Source organism: Hippocampus zosterae, chromosome 10, assembly GCF_025434085.1.
Source record: "Hippocampus zosterae strain Florida chromosome 10, ASM2543408v3, whole genome shotgun sequence".
Classification (NCBI taxonomy): domain Eukaryota; kingdom Metazoa; phylum Chordata; class Actinopteri; order Syngnathiformes; family Syngnathidae; genus Hippocampus; species Hippocampus zosterae.
In genome coordinates this window covers 23,942,119-23,960,315 of record NC_067460.1, presented here as the reverse complement: position 1 = coordinate 23,960,315, position 18,197 = coordinate 23,942,119, and the positions used below count along the sequence as shown (strand labels likewise).

The 18,197-nt window shown below is 50.1% G+C and overlaps 1 protein-coding gene across 1 annotated transcript in view; it reads left to right on the top strand.

The window, feature by feature from the left end:
* LOC127608540 (neurobeachin-like) overlaps positions 1-17,813 on the top strand; it is a 160,371-nt gene extending 142,558 nt beyond the window's left edge. The window contains exons 46-56 of the mRNA XM_052077661.1: positions 471-623; positions 2,013-2,180; positions 7,067-7,156; positions 7,674-7,851; positions 8,890-8,961; positions 9,064-9,219; positions 10,755-10,925; positions 13,124-13,225; positions 13,642-13,838; positions 14,762-14,913; positions 16,097-17,813. Coding sequence (XP_051933621.1) covers positions 471-623; positions 2,013-2,180; positions 7,067-7,156; positions 7,674-7,851; positions 8,890-8,961; positions 9,064-9,219; positions 10,755-10,925; positions 13,124-13,225; positions 13,642-13,838; positions 14,762-14,913; positions 16,097-16,187 — 1,530 coding nt within the window. The 3' untranslated portion in view covers positions 16,188-17,813. The remainder of the gene's footprint in view (positions 1-470; positions 624-2,012; positions 2,181-7,066; positions 7,157-7,673; positions 7,852-8,889; positions 8,962-9,063; positions 9,220-10,754; positions 10,926-13,123; positions 13,226-13,641; positions 13,839-14,761; positions 14,914-16,096) is intronic.
* The last annotated feature ends 384 nt before the right edge of the window (positions 17,814-18,197 follow it).

The following is an 18,197-nucleotide window of genomic DNA, read 5'->3' as shown; positions in this document are numbered from 1 at the left end:
CATTCATTCATTCATTCATCTTCCGTACCGCTTGATCCTCACTAGGGTCGCGGGGGGGGTGCTGGAGCCCATCCCAGCCGTCTTCGGGCAGTAGGCGGGGGACACCCTGAATTGGTTGCCAGCCAATCACAGGGCACACAGAGACGAACAACCATCCACGCTCACACTCACACCTAGGAACAATTTAGAGTGTCCAATCAGCCTGCCAAGCATATTTTTGGAATGTGGGAGGAAACCGGAGCACCCGGAGAAAACCCACGCAGGCCCGGGGAGAACATGCAAACTCCACACAGGGAGGCCGGAGCTGGAATCGAACCCGGTACCTCTGCACTGTGAAGCCGACGTGCTAACCACTGGACTTACCGGGCCGCCCTAGTAATAACTTAACTTCAAAAATATCAACCAGCCAAATAAATACGATCCAAAAATGCACCTGCAAAATCACGACGTGTGCCGGTCCCGACCCTCAGGAGCTGATCCCGGAGTTCTTCTACCTGCCGGAGATGTTGGTCAACGCCAACGGCTACCATCTGGGAATGCGTGAGGACCGCGTCATGGTGGGCGACGTGGACTTGCCGCCCTGGGCCAAGACCCCCGAAGACTTTGTGAGGATCAATAGAATGGTGAGGATCAGACCGAGTCTGGCTTATTATTTTCTGAGAGGTGAGCAGCGGTATTATGGAGCAACTGGGAACACTTGATGGAGAAATGTCTGACACCAAAAAGCGCGTCATAGTCGAGATGTAGAGACGGTACGTTCCTTTTATGAAAAAGAAACTGGACAGGTAGATTCTCTGTCCTTTTTTTGCCAGCTCTTCTTTTTCGGGGGCTGGCTGGCAGAACACAGCCAGAACACGCTTGACCTTTTCAGCCTGAGTGACAGAGCCGGGGCTGCTCTTACAGAGGTGACCTTTCTTGTAGTCTGCCGGCCCACCGGGGCGGTGGGAGTCTCGGACGCTTGAATTCCACAACGCGCCATGACGCCGCCGTCGCCATCTTCTCTCTGCCGCCATTTTTTTTTTGGAGGGGGTTCTTCTTTTGTTCCAGTCTGCAGCACCTCTCGCCTGCTCTATGATTTCATTTGGCTCTGCCCCCCCACCCCGCCTTCCTCCCTTCCCTTTCTCTCTCCCTCCCTCCCACTTTCCATCTTTGCATGTGCCACTTCCAATTGCGGTGACATGCCCTGTGGCGAACTGTGCCTGCGTGCGTGCGCGAGTGCAGCCTTTGTCGCTAATGGCTGTTTTTTTCCTCGCTCTCCGCAGCGCTTCCGCCGGCACTCGTATTGTGCGGCGTACACTTAGCATTCATCAGCCTGCCTGCCCGGCCCGCCCGTCGTATCCGCGCCTCTCCGCTCGCACAATAAAAGACACGGCGGCGGAGGAATGCGCCCTCGCAGGTCGTTCATCAGGCTGGTTTTACACTAAATTGGATGCCGGTTAGCGGCGCAGCCATTCGTCTTCCTAAAATGATGAGTCGTTGGCTTTAAGTGGGCAGAGACATGCGAGATGGTACGCGAGCCTGATGACGGCACAACGCAGCTCAGACAATAGAGAAGGCGACATTTGTTTTCTCAGTGAGTAAGGCAGAAATGCTTCGAATCCTTCAAAAATCATATATAGATATTTTTTTTTGCATTTGACTTTTCCGTAATTGTTCAGCAAACAATGCAGAAAACAATGCAGAAATTCCTCCAGTCCTTATTCCTTATTATATCCTCTTTTTTTTAATCTTACGTGAGGACATTTTTTTTTTTTAAGTCAAACATATTTCCCAAATTTCTCAGTGAAAAATGTATCAATATGATTACATATCGCTTATGTAGGGCGGCAGCTGTGTACATTGCTGCTCGTGCGTTTTGCTGTTCCTGCAAGGTCCCGTGAGGTCATCTGCACACGCGAGCGCTTCCGAATGCGAACGGACAACGTGTGTCATCTCTTTGTGTGCGTGCGTACGCGCGCGGGTGCAGGCGGGGGCGCCTCATCTCTAATTGGCCCCTTGTGCTCGTCGGGCAGGCGCTGGAGAGCGAGTTTGTGTCGTGTCAGCTGCATCAGTGGATTGACCTCGTTTTCGGCTACAAGCAACGCGGGCCCGAGGCGGTGCGCGCCCTCAACGTCTTTCACCACCTGACGTACGAGGGCGGCGTCAGCCTAGACGCCATCACAGACCCTTTGACCAGAGAGGTAAACACACACACACACGCACACACACACACACACACACACAGGGTGTCAAAGTGAGGACCGGCCAAAATGTCCTCACTTCGTCAAAATGTCCTCACTCTGTTGGTTAAAAACTCATGCCGGTCCTCACAATGTCGTGAGTACAAGAACACACACACACACACACACAGAGGTTGTCTAACTTTGACTTAACTACATTTACATTTCATCTTTGACCAATGTGTGATGATGAATTTGCGGTCGATGTGGGGCTGCTGACCCCGTACTGTACACGAGACTGGTCTCCATGGTGACCGTGACTCTCCCTCCCTCGCTCACGTCCCGTCCCGTCCCGTCCCGGCGCTCGCTCGTCTCGTCCGTCTTGTGGCGTTTGGAACAACAAACCGTTGGGATCAATGAGCGTGCGAGTGATCCTGCGATCGATGGGCAGAGGTCAGGCCGTCAATAGGCGAGCGGGCGCATCTCCTTGTTCTCGACACGTTAATTGAATATCTATGAGCCGCGGTGTGGCGCTGGTGAACGGCTTAATTGCGGCGGCGGCGGCAGCTGCCGTGCTTTGTGGGCCTTTTCCGGGGACGAGTCTCCTTTTCCTTGTGATATCCGCCATCTGCTGTCTGCAAAACAACTCATTTATATACTGTCACTTCCAGCCGCGCCTTTATTTATCAAGTGACCATTATGCAAATGCGCTCGCCAAGATTTGCTTGATCCAAGTGTCCTCTTTCGCCCCCTTGGTTTTTGTTGTTGTCATGCGCCGGAAAATTGTCTTGCGGAGAAATGTCTTGAGATTCCGACATTTCTACAGATTTAGCTGCTGATTTCGGGCGGGTGGCGGGACAGAGAATACAAATGCAGATTCACTTTAGAAATGTTTAAAATCAAATTGAAAATGTTTCAAGCAACGTTATACTCGGTTTTCTTTCAAATTTAATTTTTTTTCAGGCACGGAAATTGATGAGTGACACAAAAATTGTACCGTAACATTTTAAATCAATCAAGGGGGATATTATCCTTCATTCATCATTTGTCCAATAAACAAAACAGTTTTCCTGTGACTTTTAAGGAATTATGCGCGCATTGAATCGAGCCCTCTAAAAGTCGCGCGAGGACCCGCCGCGATGTCGGAAAACGCCGTATTGATTCATCCGTGGGCCGCTGACAGCTGACGAATTGCATCAACGCCGTTAGTCGCCTCAGCGTCAGCATGTCAGGAAATCCAAGCGTCGGCCACATGTCAGATGGGGGGGGCCCCTGCTGACAGCTACTGCCCCCCAACCCCAAAAAAAAAAAAAAAAAACACGATGACACCTCCACCCCTCGGTTTCCGACCGCGTGACATCACTCTGGACGAGGCAGACAAATTAATCATCAGTCGGACTTTATTTCTTGTCGGCCGTCCTCCCTCCCTGCCGTACCTGCCCTTCCCTTCAAGCCACACCCCCCCCCCCCCCCCCAACACACCGCCTTCCCTCCCAATCCTTGACTGCTTATGAGTTGACAAAGACACCAAAGCTTGAGGGCAAGTAGACACGGAAGGTCATATCGAAAAGTGTCATCACTTGACCTTGAGTGACCTTTAAAAGGAGTCGGCTTTCACTGACAGGTTAGCGGACGATGAATATTGGGGAAGGGGGCGGGCTCTCGCAAAAAAGTTCCTCAGTCGACCTGTAAAGTTGGACAGTTGTCTTGTAATGTTGCCCCAAAACGGTTGCTTCCTCTTCTCGACCACCCATGAGTCCGAAAGACTTTTTCATGCGTCTTGTTTTCGACATGTCCACCACACTTTGATGTCATTCAGTGAAACCAATGCCACGCGTTATTTTTTTGACTTGGAAAAAAAAAAAATTGAGCTCGGGCTCACACCGAATATCCACTTTAATTATTCGTGGTCAAAATAATAAATGCAGTGCACTTAGAAAGTGCTTTATCTACACCATACGTTGTCCAAAAGGCTTTTCGTTCACTTATTTGAAAAAGTATCTTTTCGTGTACACTTTAGCATCAATCTTTGCAACGGTTTTCCTTTTTAGTTGAAAATAACTTGAACCTCCAGCATCCCTCGCGGCGCCCCGGCCAACGGCAGAACCCCCACCCTGTTGTTTTGGTCCAGTTTTAAATTCATCCCATCCGCGTTCCTTCATACCAGCTAGCTAGCGCTAAGCTAATCCGCAAACATTGTCCTCTCCAATCACGTCCTTTTTGCTAAGATGGCGTAAGAAGCCCCGCCCCCATTTGTGCTCAGCTCCACCTGAAATACGTTTCCAGGATGATAGATATATTTACTAATATTGCTGAGCTCTCTGACATGTACAGGCCAACCAATGAATGCGTACATTGTGGGGGGGGGGGGGGGGGCAGCGTCTAATAACAGTAGTTTCTCCATCTTGATGCTGCTCAAACTCAGGAGAGTAGTTGGCCCTGCTTTTTACAGTATTTGTGGGTGTGTGCGTGTGCGTGTCTTCCCCCCCATCATTCTTGCCGGCGTGTTGTCGGCTTCAGGTGTCGTGACGCACGGCGATCCCACGCTGCTTAGCGGGTCAAGCAGAGGGCGCGTCCTCCTTCTGTCTGACAGCCTTGATGTTGTTGTGTTACGGCATTGCGTGCGAGAGAGAGAGAGAGAGAGATACTCCCGTCCCGTGGCCCGCAAAGTCACTTGAAGCTGCAGAAATGGCTCTTTTTTTTTCGTCATTTTGTAGCGAGCGGCGCAGACGTGTCCCACTGAAATTTGTTTAAAAAAAGGAATTCATTTTACCGATGTGAGGATTTGATTTATTAGCACAGTAGGAATTGTTTTCAAGAAAGAAATTTTTTTCCAACTGTTCATGCCAAAATGCCGATATGTGCTGCAAATGAAGTATTTGTAGCAAGTTTCCTCAGGATGCTAATTCCGATTTCGCATTTGTGTGGGATTTTTCTCCAGCTGCCGTAGAGGCCTTTTCCCTGAAAACTAAGATTTGACCTTTGACCTTGAAGAGTTCCCTTTTTCTGGGTTCTTTTCCAAACGGGCCGTCTTTTTTGCTCCAGCTGTCTTTGCTGTTCATGCCGCTGTTGAGATCCTCGTTCGGTTGTCGCAATACACCAGAGAGCCGAAGTGCGCCAGGCAGCCATTTTGACTTCGCACAATCGCCGAAATGGTGTCATTTCTGAGCTTGGTGGGAATTGCTGAAGGTGTCACGACTATTTTGTCTTTATCGCTATGCTGATTACATAAAAGACAAATGTGAAATTGCTCTTGTGCACTTTGATTTTTTGATTTCTATGACGCTATTTGTCTTTACTGCTACGCTTATGTTGTTGCTGTTAACAAACGGATGTACAGTAACACCCCCCCCCCCGCTATAACTCGGTTCATTTTTCCGATTTTTTTCATTCATTCATTCATCTTCCGAGCCGCTTGATCCTCACTAGGGTCGCGGGGGGTGCTGGAGCCTATCCCAGCTGTCTTCGGGCAGTAGGCGGGGGACACCCTAAATTGGTTGCCAACCAATCGCAGGGCACACAGAAACGAACAACCATTCGCACACACACTCACACCTAGGGACAATTTAGAGCGTCCAATCAGCCTGCCACGCATGTTTTTGGAATGTGGGAGGAAACCGGAGCACCCGGAGAAAACCCACGCAGGCCCGGGGAGAACATACAAACTCCACACAGGGAGGCCGGAGCTGGAATCGAACCCGGTACCTCCGCACTGTGAAGCCGACGTGCTAACCACTGGACTACCGGGCCGCCCCCGATTTTTTTCAGTGCATTGTTTTTCTGTATTTTGATTGGCTAAGGGGCTGTACACGAATGTCAACAGTCTCGACATCAGCGTCGTGCCAGATTGGAAGTGACTGCGGGGCTAGAGGAAGTTGTTTTGGTGGGGGGGGGGGGGGGGGGTACTCGCAGCAGGTGGCCTGTCCTCATCCAGAATCACCTCAGAACATCCCGTGCGGCGGTCGCAGCCCTGGCATGTGCTGCCCATTGGCCGTGTGTGATTTTAAGCGGTGTGTACAGCCCCCCAGTCCGAAAGGGAGGGCTCGGCGCCAACCGTGACGGGCGTCTGCGCACGCCTCCGTTCGTGATGGAGGAACCGGCGCCGGTCCCGCCCATCAACATCAATGACAGCCACGCCAATCTTTGATTTGCCTTGATGCACGTTCGTCTCCGTCAAGGATATTTTCAATCGTCGACAGAAATCGAACCTTGAAAGTCAACACAAACACATTAGTTTGTTTTTATTTGACTTGAAAAAAAATTTTTGTTTTGTTTTTAGAGCAAGTCTGCAATTTCATGTTTGGTGCTCCGGTTGTCTGCGTGCGCGTGCACGCCTTCTTCAAAACAGACAACTATTTCCTTGCGTGTGAAGCAAGCACATTTGAAGGCGGCCTCATGTCCCCTTGCCTGCCTCTCAATATTCGTGCGTGTTAACATGTTGCGTATTTGCGCCCTGGCCTTTGTCTTCCTCACAATTGCACCAAACAGCGTCGCGGCCCCGTCCGGGCTGGCTGGGATGTCACTCCAGGTTAGCGTTTGTGCAAGCGGGGGGGGGGGCCCCTCGCGCCTGCAAATGGGAATGGCTAAGCCAAGCATGTTAATAGGAAAAGGCCTGTCTCTTCCATACTAACACTTGGATGACTCTGCAGGGTGAGGCGGATGAGGAAGGGGGGGTCAGGGGGGGGGCGGTCCCGGGAGCGCACCCCGCACGCCCGCTGCCGACCCGACCGCCCCGCCCCGCCCTCCCCCCCCACTGCCGCGTGAGGCTAGGCTGAGTTGGGATTTGCTCACATTGTCAAGTAGCGCATTGACCCATCACTTTGACGCATATCCGCTGTGACAGCAGCCCTCTCTCTCTCTCACTCTCTTTCTCTCTCTCTCTTTCTTTCTCTCTTTCCCACCCGCAGGCCACAGAGGCGCAGATCCGGAGCTTTGGACAGACGCCATCTCACTTGCTCATCGAGCCACATCCTCCACGCAGCTCCGCCATGCACCTGGTGAGAGCAGAGAGCATGCTGGGAGGAAAGGGGGAGGGGGCAGTTCTGAACTATTTCAAAGAGACCCCCCCCCACATACACACACACACACACACAATTTAAATAATTGAATAAAGTGGGTGACATGCTTTTGTCAAATCACCCCAAAAATGCGGGTGATTTGTGGGATGAAAATGTGGGATGAAAAATGCGCACGTTCCATCAGCGGGGGGGGGGGGGCAAAGTAAAAAGCTCCAGAATTCTCCAATAAGGCCGCGAGAAGTTTCCAGATTTGTTGCTTGTAGCTTTTTTTTTTTTTTTTTTTTTTTTAAATCATCACCTGATTGGTTGCAAAAGTTGCTAAATCCTAAATTTGTCAAGTTGACAACACCGAGGAGCCCTTGGCTTATTTGAACACCCTTGCTATGCCCTGGTCGTCATGGCGATGTTGTTACGCCAATGCACCCAGGATCTGTTTGAAATGTTTAAAAAAAAAAAAAAAACGGCACGTTCCCCTTCCGTCTTCGTGCATTCGCAGAGTCCTTTGATGTTCAAGGACCAGCTGCAGCAGGACGTCATCATGGTGCTGAAGTTCCCGTCCAACTCGCCGGTGACGCACGTGGCCGCCAACACGCTACCGCACCTCGCCGTGCCGGCCGTGGTCACCGTCACGTGCAGCCGCCTCTTCGCCGTCAACCGATGGCACAACACTGTCGGTGAGTGGCGGGCGCGCCCATAAAAGCCTCACCTGGGCACTTCCACATGTTGCCTTTCACCGGCGTGTGAACCGCGTTAACCCCGCCCCCACCCCCACCCCCCCAACCTGAGAACGCAGCCGCCACCTCCGGGTCAGGGGGCCAACGCCATGCTTGTTTGGAAATCAGGCCGCGGCTCCAGCACAGCGCCCATTCTCATCACACTTGCCAGCTGTCAGAGTGGAAAACACATTGAGAGGGAATCTAGCCGCCCTAATGAGGGCAGCTGCAGACCACGGGCGGCCATTTTGGAGCCGAGAGAGGAAATGTGGTTTGGCTCTGACGACGACGCGCATTGATTTTTATTCCTGCCCGCTATAAATGTCTTCATGCGTTTCGTCTCTCCGATACAGTGGCCTTTCATCCTAAAGGTGTTCCTCCACACCACCCTCGCTATAAAACTCGTGTGTGTGTGTGTGTGTGTGTGTGTGTGTTGCCTCGGATATGTTCACGGTGCTCCGCCTGACAGTGAAAACCTTTGCGGACGTTCAGCTGTTTATAGATCAATAGCCAAAAATCTTTTCAATCAAGTTCATATATTTGTTCACAGAGAGAGCGGAAGTCAAAAGGCGCTTTTTCTGGACCACCATCGGGGGCAGTATAGTACAGAGACACACAAGAAGTGTTTCGAAATAGACTCAGCAGGCCGCTGTCAATCAGTTATTCTTTGCAGGGATAAAGAATACATATTCCTGTGAGAATTGTTATATGTTTACATGTGTTGCTCCACCGTTTGTGTTCAAACGTCCATTGAAGTCAAGGGTATTTATAGAGCACTTTCAAACAGCCATCGCTGCATACAAAGTGCTGTACATGGAGCAATTTAACATGCACACTAAACAGTAAGACAAATCGGTAATAAAGGCGGTAGAAAGCACCAAACAGTAAAACCAAGAACAAATCGAAGTCATGCCGAGTCATTAGTGAAAGGGTTAAAACACACCACATCACTAATACTGTGTACTTTCCGCCACTCAAAATGCGTACTCTTTACCTCAGGCCTCCGAGGAGCACCCGGATACTCCCTGGAACAGGCTCATCATCTCCCAATTGAGATGGACCCTCTGATTGGTGAGTTATAGCCACGACTTGGCCCGCGCCCGCGGCTTCTCCCAACGCGTACGCCGCTTGTAACGTTCTCGTGTCGACGCGTGTCCTCCTTTGCCGCCGCAGCCAACGGCGCTGCGAGCAACAAGCGTCAGATCACAGACTTAGTGGACCAGAGCATCCAGATCAGCACGCAGTGCTTTGTGGTGACAGCTGACAACCGCTACATCCTGGTGTGCGGCTTCTGGGACAAGAGCTTCCGCGTGTACTCCTCGGAGACAGGTGGGCGCAAAAAGGTGGACGCGCTGGTGCGTGGATGATGCCGTCGATAGTCCGCCGTGTTGTTTTCTGCCGAATGGCCCTTTTGTCATATGGCGAACCCGGCCGGCCGTGAGTAGTGAACCCCCCCAAGCCCCCCTAAATCTTAGTACCTGATGCCCTCCAAGCACTTTGAAAGAAATGGCCACTATATTTTAATAACCAGACTGGCGACTGCAACAAAGTGCCTCACAATGTTTCCGAAGTGACAAAGATGAGTCGGCAGCCATCTTTGTCTTGTTGTCTGTTTTGTAATCCTCAAGGCTAGTGAGCAAAAATGGAATAACTCCAGCTAAAATTGAACAGGGCGGCCCGGTAGTCCAGTGGTTAGCACGTCGGCTTCACAGTGCAGAGGTACCGGGTTCGATTCCAGCTCCGGCCTCCCTGTGTGGAGTTTGCATGTTCTCCCCGGGCCTGCGTGGGTTTTCTCCGGGTGCTCCAGTTTCCTCCCACATTCCAAAAATATGCATGGCAGGCTGATTGAACGCTCTAAATTGTCCCTAGGTGTGAGTGTGAGCGTGGATGGTTGTTCGTCTCTGTGTGCTCTGTGATTGGCTGGCAACCGGTTCAGGGTGTCCCCCACCTACTGCCCGAAGACAGCTGGGATAGGCTCCAGCACCCCCCGCGACCCTAGTGAGGATCAAGCGGCTCGGAAGATGGATGAATGAATGAATAAAATTGAACAATGTTTTTCGTTTACAAAATAAAATAAAAAGCAATTGTTGAAAAAAAATAAGTAAATATGAGCAAAGCGACGAGGCAAAGAGGAACGCATGGACAAGGCGCGTGCGGTTGGAGGGAGCTGATTGGTTTGCACGAGGAACCGGGCTGATGACAACACGTGGAACCAAAACATGCAAAAGACACACAAGGAACCGAAATGTAATCAAAACAACGAAATAAAACGGTGTCGGTTGTTGCGCTATTTCATCCATCCATCCATCCATCCATCCATCCATCCATCCATCATCTACCGCTTATCCGGGGCCGGGTCGCGGGGGCAACAGCTTTAGCAGGGAAGCCCAGACTTCCCTCTCCCGAGCTACTTCTTCCAGCTCTCCCCGGGGGATCCCGAGGCGTTCCCAGGCAAGCTGGGTGACATAGTCTCTCCAGCGTGTCCTGGGTCTTCCTCGGGGTCTCCTCCCGGTGGGACATGACCGGAACACCTCACCGGGGAGGCGTTCAGGAAGCATCCGAATCAGATGCCCAAGCCACCTCATCTGGCTCCTCTCGATGTGGAGGAGAAGCAGCTCGACTCGGAGCCCCTCCCGGATGACCGAGCTCCTCACCTTATCTCTAAGGGAGAGCCCGGACACCCTGCGGAGAAAACTCATTTCGGCCGCTTGTAACCGTACATTTCATCCATCCATCGTGCCGAATTTTTGGGGGAACGGGCTGGAGGGGGGGGGAGGGGTCTCCATCATCCTTCTTGTGGGTTGTTAACGCAGCCTGTGACGCGATGACGGACGCATGCCTGCCACATTGTGTGTCCCGAGCAGGAAAGCTGACCCAGATCGTGTTCGGCCACTGGGACGTGGTGACGTGTGTGGCGCGCTCCGAGTCGTACATCGGGGGCGACTGCTACATCGTGTCGGGCTCCCGAGACGCCACTCTTCTTCTGTGGTACTGGAGCGGCAGGCACCACATCATTGGCGACAACCCCGCCAACAGTAAGTGGCTTTGTGTTTTGTTTTTTTGGGTTTTTTGCCTTTGTGTTTCACACCTTCTACGCGCAAGTCCCGATTTGATGAAGTTGACAGAAGCGGCGACGGCTAATTAACAATTTCGGCTCGGCTGAGTCCAATTAGCCGGGGGAGCCTTTTTGTGTTGGTTACATCGGGGAAATAGAATTCCCCTGCTGCATCTTCAACACTGCGAATATCTTCTTCAACAATGAAATTGTTGGGGGGGGGGGGCGGTTTTGAAATCAAGTCATCTTTAAGCCATTTGTGTGGAAAAGAAGTCGGTCAAAATGTATGTGAATTTTTTGTCAAAGTATTTTAAACATCACGTTTTCCCAAATCGTGTTTTTGCACTTTTTGTTCGCTGAGTAAGATATTTTTGATTGATTGACTTTGCTTTTAAAAGCCTTGAACACGTTTGTAAATGTTGTCATTTTTTAATTATGTGAAGCACATTGAGTTATCTTGTGTATGAAATGTACAACATAAATTGTTATCTGAAAGGAGTTGGAATGTTTTTTTTTTCTCAATCATAGCTTTGTGTTTTATTTACAGTTTAAAGTATTCAAATCTCCTCATACAGTATTTGTGTTTCGGCTTTCACAAGTTTGTCAAAGCCATGTCTGATGTCATTGTGAAGCTTTGGCGCCATCTGGTGAGAGCTTTTGCAAAGTCAATAACTGAAACGGAGTTTGCCACCATCTAGTGGTTCATGTCGGGAATTACAAGCATTTTTTGCCAAGGTGTTGATGATATGCATTATTTCCGCTTTACGTGTTGGCAAATGGCGGTCGTCATGAGTTGAGGCCATGTCAATCAAAAAGGTGTTGAATAATTAAAATGGTCGGTCTCATTCGATCACCCCCCTACCCCCCCACCGCCCGACGCCAGCACCGAGCGGACGGACGGGCCAGTTGCGCTCGTCCCCAGGGTGAAGGCGACTGAGATTGAATCTTTTGTCGGGCAGGTGAACGGCCTCAGCTCCCTCGTTACCTCCCCAGAGGCTTGCTGTGACACTTGTCCTCGTCAAAGCAACCCCCCCCCCGCCCCCCCAGAAGTACCCCCACATCATCCTCAGAGCAGCTGCTGGCACTGACAGCGCGGCTCAGGGTCCCGCGCGGTCTCTGCGGGACCACATCCATCACAGTCCGGCCCACCGGACCGCCACCGCGGGGGGAGGCGGGCGGGCTTTGGGGGTCCGCGACTGTCAACCATTGTCACTCAGACGCGTGACTGAAGGGATTAGCCCCAAATAGTAGCATTAGCTTGTCTTTATGTGCTTGATCAGATAAACCGTGATCTGATTTGGAGAAAAATCTGCTCAGAGATCCCAGCTGTCACCCAATATGCCCGATTTTGCGGTCATGTACGACTGACGTCTTTCGGGCCGTGATTTTAATTGGCTTACTGTGTAAAAATAGTCCGTACGGAAATGAATTGACAACTAACAGGCAATCAAATTCATTGACAATTAACGACATGATTTTATTCATCTTCCAAACCGCTTGATCCTCACTAGGGTGGCGGGGGGTGCTGGAGCCTATCCCAGCTGTCTCCGGGCAGTAGGCGGGGGACACCCTGAATCGGTTGCCAGCCAATCGCAGGGCACACAGAGACGAACAACCATCCGCGCTCACAATCACACCTAGGGACAATTTAGAGTGTTCAATCAGCCTGCCACGCATGTTTTTGGAATGTGGGAGGAAACCGGAGCACCCGGAGAAAACCCACGCAGGCCCGGGGAGAACATGCAAACTCCGCACAGGGAGGCCGGAGCTGGAATCGAACCCGGTACCTCTGCACTGTGAAGCCGACGTGCTAACCACTGGACTACCGGGCCGCCCGACATGATTTTAATCTTTGTTTTTTTAGAGCTTAACTCATTTAATGGCCGCCGATTTCTCATTTTGGGAGAGCCAACGGCAGCCATTTTTAGCCATTTGGCTAATCTTTGAAGGTCTAACAGAAAATTGAGTCCTGTAGCTTTTTATGGATGGAACCTACCAAGCTTTTTTTCTCATATCAGACGTGCCTCTGCTCAATAAATATCGGTGAAACTCCGCGTTGTGCCACAGTACGCCACAAACTTGCTCCTTATCCGCTGTGATGACCGGGGCTGACGGCATCACGGGGTCCTTTCTTGTACAGAATCTAAATCTGAGTGCTGTCTGTGTGGCCTGTTGCAGGCGACTACCCGGCGCCGCGAGCTGTCCTCACGGGCCACGACCAGGAAGTGGCGTGCGTGGCGGTCTGCGCAGAGCTGGGGCTGGTCATCAGCGGGGGCAAAGGTCAGCCAGCCTATATGTCAAACAAAACAACCACCAAAAAAAAACTCTGTCCAGTACAATGGTACCTTGTAAGCTTTTTATTGCCACTCCCATCTGGAGTTGCCCCTAAAACTAAGCGTCATACAACAACAATTAAACCTTTTGTATTTAAAACAGACACGTCCTTTCAGTCCACATGCTGAATGCTAACTTTATGTTGCGGTGACGTAACCCTTCAAGCCGCGTATTGAATCCAAACAGTCCAGTGGCACGGAGACAATTTAACACCAAAAGATATTCTTTGTCCTCTGCAAAGAGCGGCTAATATTAGCGCCGTACCGATGAGCGAAGAAGATTTCAGCGTTCAAAGTTGAAAATGTGGTCAGTTTAGTGTGTGCGTTCTGCGCGTGTGTGTGTGTGTGTGTGTTGGCTAGCAGATGGCCCGTGCCTTGTGCACACCATCACCGGGGACCTGCTGCGGGCGCTGGAGGGTCCTGAGGGCTGGCGGCGGCCGCGGCTCATCTCGGTGTCCAGCGAGGGCCACTGCATCGTGTACTACGAGCGCGGGCGCTTCTGCAACTTCAGCATCAACGGCAAGCTGCTGGCCCACATGGAACTCCGAGACAGCACCAGGGTCAGGAGGACACACACACACACACACACACAAAACGGGCTAGAAAACAAGCAAAAGCAGCTTTATTTTTGCAGACTTTTTTTTGCATTGCAATTATTCAATTCCGCTGAATGCTCTTTTTTGATATGTTTCATGTTCATGTACTTTTATTTGATTTGTTCTTTTTTTCAGATGACTTTTTGTGGTGTTCATACAACTTTTTTTTCTCCTTTTACTTCATTTGACTCATTAAGTAGTTCATTCATTCATTCATCTTCTGTGCCGCTTGATCCTCACTAGGGTCGCGGGGGGTGCTGGAGCCCATCCCAGCTGTCTCCGGGCAGTAGGCGGGGGACACCCTGAATCGGTTGATCGGTTGCCAGCCAATCGCAGGGCACACAGAGACGAACAACCATTCGTACTCACACTCACACCTAGGGACAATTTAGAGTGTTCAATCAGCCGGCCACGCATGTTTTTGGAATGTGGGAGGAAACCGGAGCACCCGGAGAAAACCCACGCAGGCCCGGGGAGAACATGCAAACTCCACACAGGGAGGCCGGAGCTGGAATCGAACCCGGTACCTCTGCACTGTGAAGCCGACGTGCTAACCACTGGACTACCGGGCCACCCTCATTAAGAAATTTTTCCCTTTTATTTTTCATTGACTTGTTTAGATTTTTTTTGCTTCAATTTTTGTTTCTATTTAAAAAAAAAACATTTTTCTTTGATTCTTTTTTACTCACTGAATTGTACTGTGCTGTTTTCCATTTTACTTTGACTTCTCAGGGTTTTATTTGCTTCCTAAAGCATCTTGTAAATGAGTAAAGAATCTGAAATCGGCAGTTTGTTAACAACTACGAGAGGCACGACGGGGAAAATGCAAACTACGCACACGGTTGCATGCCAAAAAGTGAGCCTGATGAATGTTTTTGGGGTTCAAGGCCATGGTGCTGAGCAGCGACGGGCACAATCTGGCCACCGGTGGCGACAACGGCGTGGTCCAAGTGTGGCAGGCGTGCAGCCTCGAGCCACTCTACGTGTACCCGGCCTGCGACGCCGCCATCAGAGCCATGGACCTGTCCCATGATCAAAGGTCAGCCACAAATTGCCAACCGATGCCACCTTGTCTTATATATATATATTTTTTTAATCCCCAAAGGACGTTGCATTCCAAACCAGCCACAAAAGAAAGCTGTCTGTAGAATCGAAATTCATTTTAAATTTGACGTGTAAAAATCTAGGAGGGGCGGCCCGGTAGCCCAGTGGTTAGCACGTGGGCTTCACAGTGCAGAGGTACCGGGTTCGATTCCAGCTGCGGCCTCCCTGTGTGGAGTTTCCATGTTCTCCCCGGGCCTGCGTGGGTTTTCTCCGGGTGCTCCGGTTTCCTCCCACATTCCAAAAACATGCATGGCTGGCTGATTGGACGCTTTAAAAAAATTGTCCCTTGATGTGAATGTGAGCGTGGATGGTTGTTCGTCTCTGTGTGCCCTGCGATTGGCTGGCGACCGGTTCAGGGTGTCCCCCGCCTACTGCCCGAAGACAGCTGGGATGGGCTCCAGCACCCCCCGCGACCCTAGTGAGGATCAAGCGGCTCGGAAGATGAATGAATGAATGAAAATCTAGGAGTATTCTTAGAATGCCTGTATAGAACATCCATCCATCTATTTTCTAATCCGCGTGAGCCGTCTTCGGGCAGTAGGTGGGGGACACCCTGAACCGGTCGCCAGCCAATCGCAGGGCACACATAGACGAACAACCGTCCGTGCTCACACTCACGCCACCGAGGGACCGTTTAAAGCGGTCCATCAAGCTAGCGTGCGTGTTTTCAGAATGCGGGTGGAAGCCGAGTATATGTGTAAAAAATCTAATGTTGCGATTAAAAAAAAAGCCTGATTGACTTTTAAATCATGCGTAGCCTGAGGAAAAAGCTCCACGGTGCGCGTTTGCGCCACGCTTGTCAGTTTGGCTTTGACTCGGCGTACAAGCGGCCTTAACATGGGAGGCTCGTGGCCCGTAGCGAGTCGACTTACTTTACAGCCGCTTCTTTGTCCGTTCGAAGCTCTCTGTTTTCACGTTGCTCCAATAAACAGACAAACACACACACACACACACACACACACGTCAGTCAAGTCTACGAGCCTGTGCGGCGGTGCCGGGGGGCTCTGAGCGTGACGTCAAAGTGTGTGATCCCCCCCCCCCCCCTGAAGGACAGCAGAGTTTTGGCCACGTGGGGACACATGCACGTGGCCTATCCGACATTTTTTTGTGCTCCGTAGGACCCTGATCACTGGGATGGCCTCAGGAAGTATCGTCGCCTTCAACATCGACTTCAACCGCTGGCATTACGAGCACCAACACCGATACTGAGCGACGACCCGGCGGCGCTCACTCTGGACCAAGAACCGCGACCGGGGTCCGAGAGAGACGACGACAACGTCGCGTGCGGGCCCCGTCCCGGTGGCCTGGCAAAAAACAGGTTTGCCTTCAAGCACCGACGCGCTTGACGTCTGCCAGAGTTGCGCGAGCCAAACGAGAACGTGGGAAATGTACAACAAACGGTTCCGAGACTTGCTCGTAAACCGAACGGAATCGGATTATCTCCCATAAATATACAAGCCGGTGTCAGGATGTGACCGTGACATGCTGGACTTGGGAAGAAAATTCCTGTCAAGCAGGAATATGTTTGTTTATGTCCGGTTTAAACATCCAGAGAGTCACGCGGCACACAACCATGAGGAGTTTTTCCATCCTAGCTCATAAACACACAGCCAAACTAAGCAGGGAGGGTGCTGTGGGGGGGGGGGGGGGGGGGGGTGAGTCACGACCATGATTAAGGTGACATTTACAGGGGAGAAATTTGTTTTCTCCGTCTTGTTCCCCCCGCCGATGATGTGTGGAGGTCAATTCATGGCATCCATTAACTTGCTCTCCAAGTGGGGGAGTTGGACCTGCTGACAATTCTCCTCTTATCTTATTAACGTTTAAAATTTGATATCCTCATTTTTGTAAATGTAAAAATAAATCCATTTCAAGTCAGGCCTTTGTCTTTTTTTCAAGACTTCCTGGCTGGCTGGTAGCTCTCGCTTGTAACCGCATTTGTGCTTGAACACTGCCCTCTAGTGGGAGAGAAACGTTCAAACACGCAAATCTGGATTTTCGAGATCATGCAAGAATCATTTCAAATCAACCACTGATCCAGTCAAAGAATGAAAGAACATTATTATTTTTTTTAATGACTGTGTGAGGCCACGTCCCCAACCAGCTCCTCCTCCTCAAGGGAGCAACAACCCGAGCAGGTCGTGCCGTTCGAAATTGTAGCATGTTTAGCAGACTGTTTTCCAACACTCGGACACACAACAACAGTGATGCTCAAGCACTTGGAGACTGCGTGTAAGCGTCCTCCTAGCTTGTATGACACCACACATTCAGTCTGTGCACCCCCCGCCCCCCCCCCCCCAAAAAATAAATAAGTGCAACTGTGCAGTCATGACATGAACATATTTCATAATTTAAAGTATGCAAATGGATTCATATTTTGTGGCAAACCTATGAGAGGAGAGCTGGAAAATAAGCTTTTTGTCGTTTTCATTTGAGAATCATTTAGATTTGTTTGTATTCATTAGTTGATATTGTGAATGTGTTTATGCATCGCTGTTTTTTATTTATTTATTTATGCCGCGATACTTCGTTGCCTATTTGTATACTTATGTTTTCTGAGTTGCATTTTAAATATACATATATATCTCTATATATATATTTTTTTGAAGTCTGGGATATTTTCTCTTTAGATGTTATTCATGCAAACGTGTTTAAAAAATGACCATGTCACTTTACTGAATGTCTTTTTCTTTTCCAAGTGCTTTTATTGCTACTTTCTGTCTGAACTTGTCACAGCAGGATTTCGCTTTAAAAAAATGTTGTTTCCCCCACGTCACTTTTCAGCATTTTTAATGAGATAAAAGAAGAATAAAAAGATTTTTTGGGGGGGAAAAAGCTTTGTCCAGATTTCATTTTCTTTTACAATCTGCTTCTCATCTGTTGGGCAAATGGATTTCGTAAACTCCAGCTGGTTCTCATGGTTCTCACTGGCAGGTGCGGAACAAAAAAGACCATGTATAGTAAGGCGTTTTTAGCCGAAAAAAAACCGACCATGTATAGTAAGGCGTTTTTAGCCGGGAAAAAACTACCATGTATAGTAGGGTGTTTTTAGCCCGCAAAAAACAACCATGTATAGTAAGGCGTTTTTAGCCCCAAAAAAACAACCATGTATAGTAGGGTGTTTTTAGCCGAAAAAAAACGACCATGTATAGTAAGGCGTTTTTAGCCGAAAAAACCCGACCATGTATAGTAAGGCGTTTTTAGCCCCAAAAAAACGAC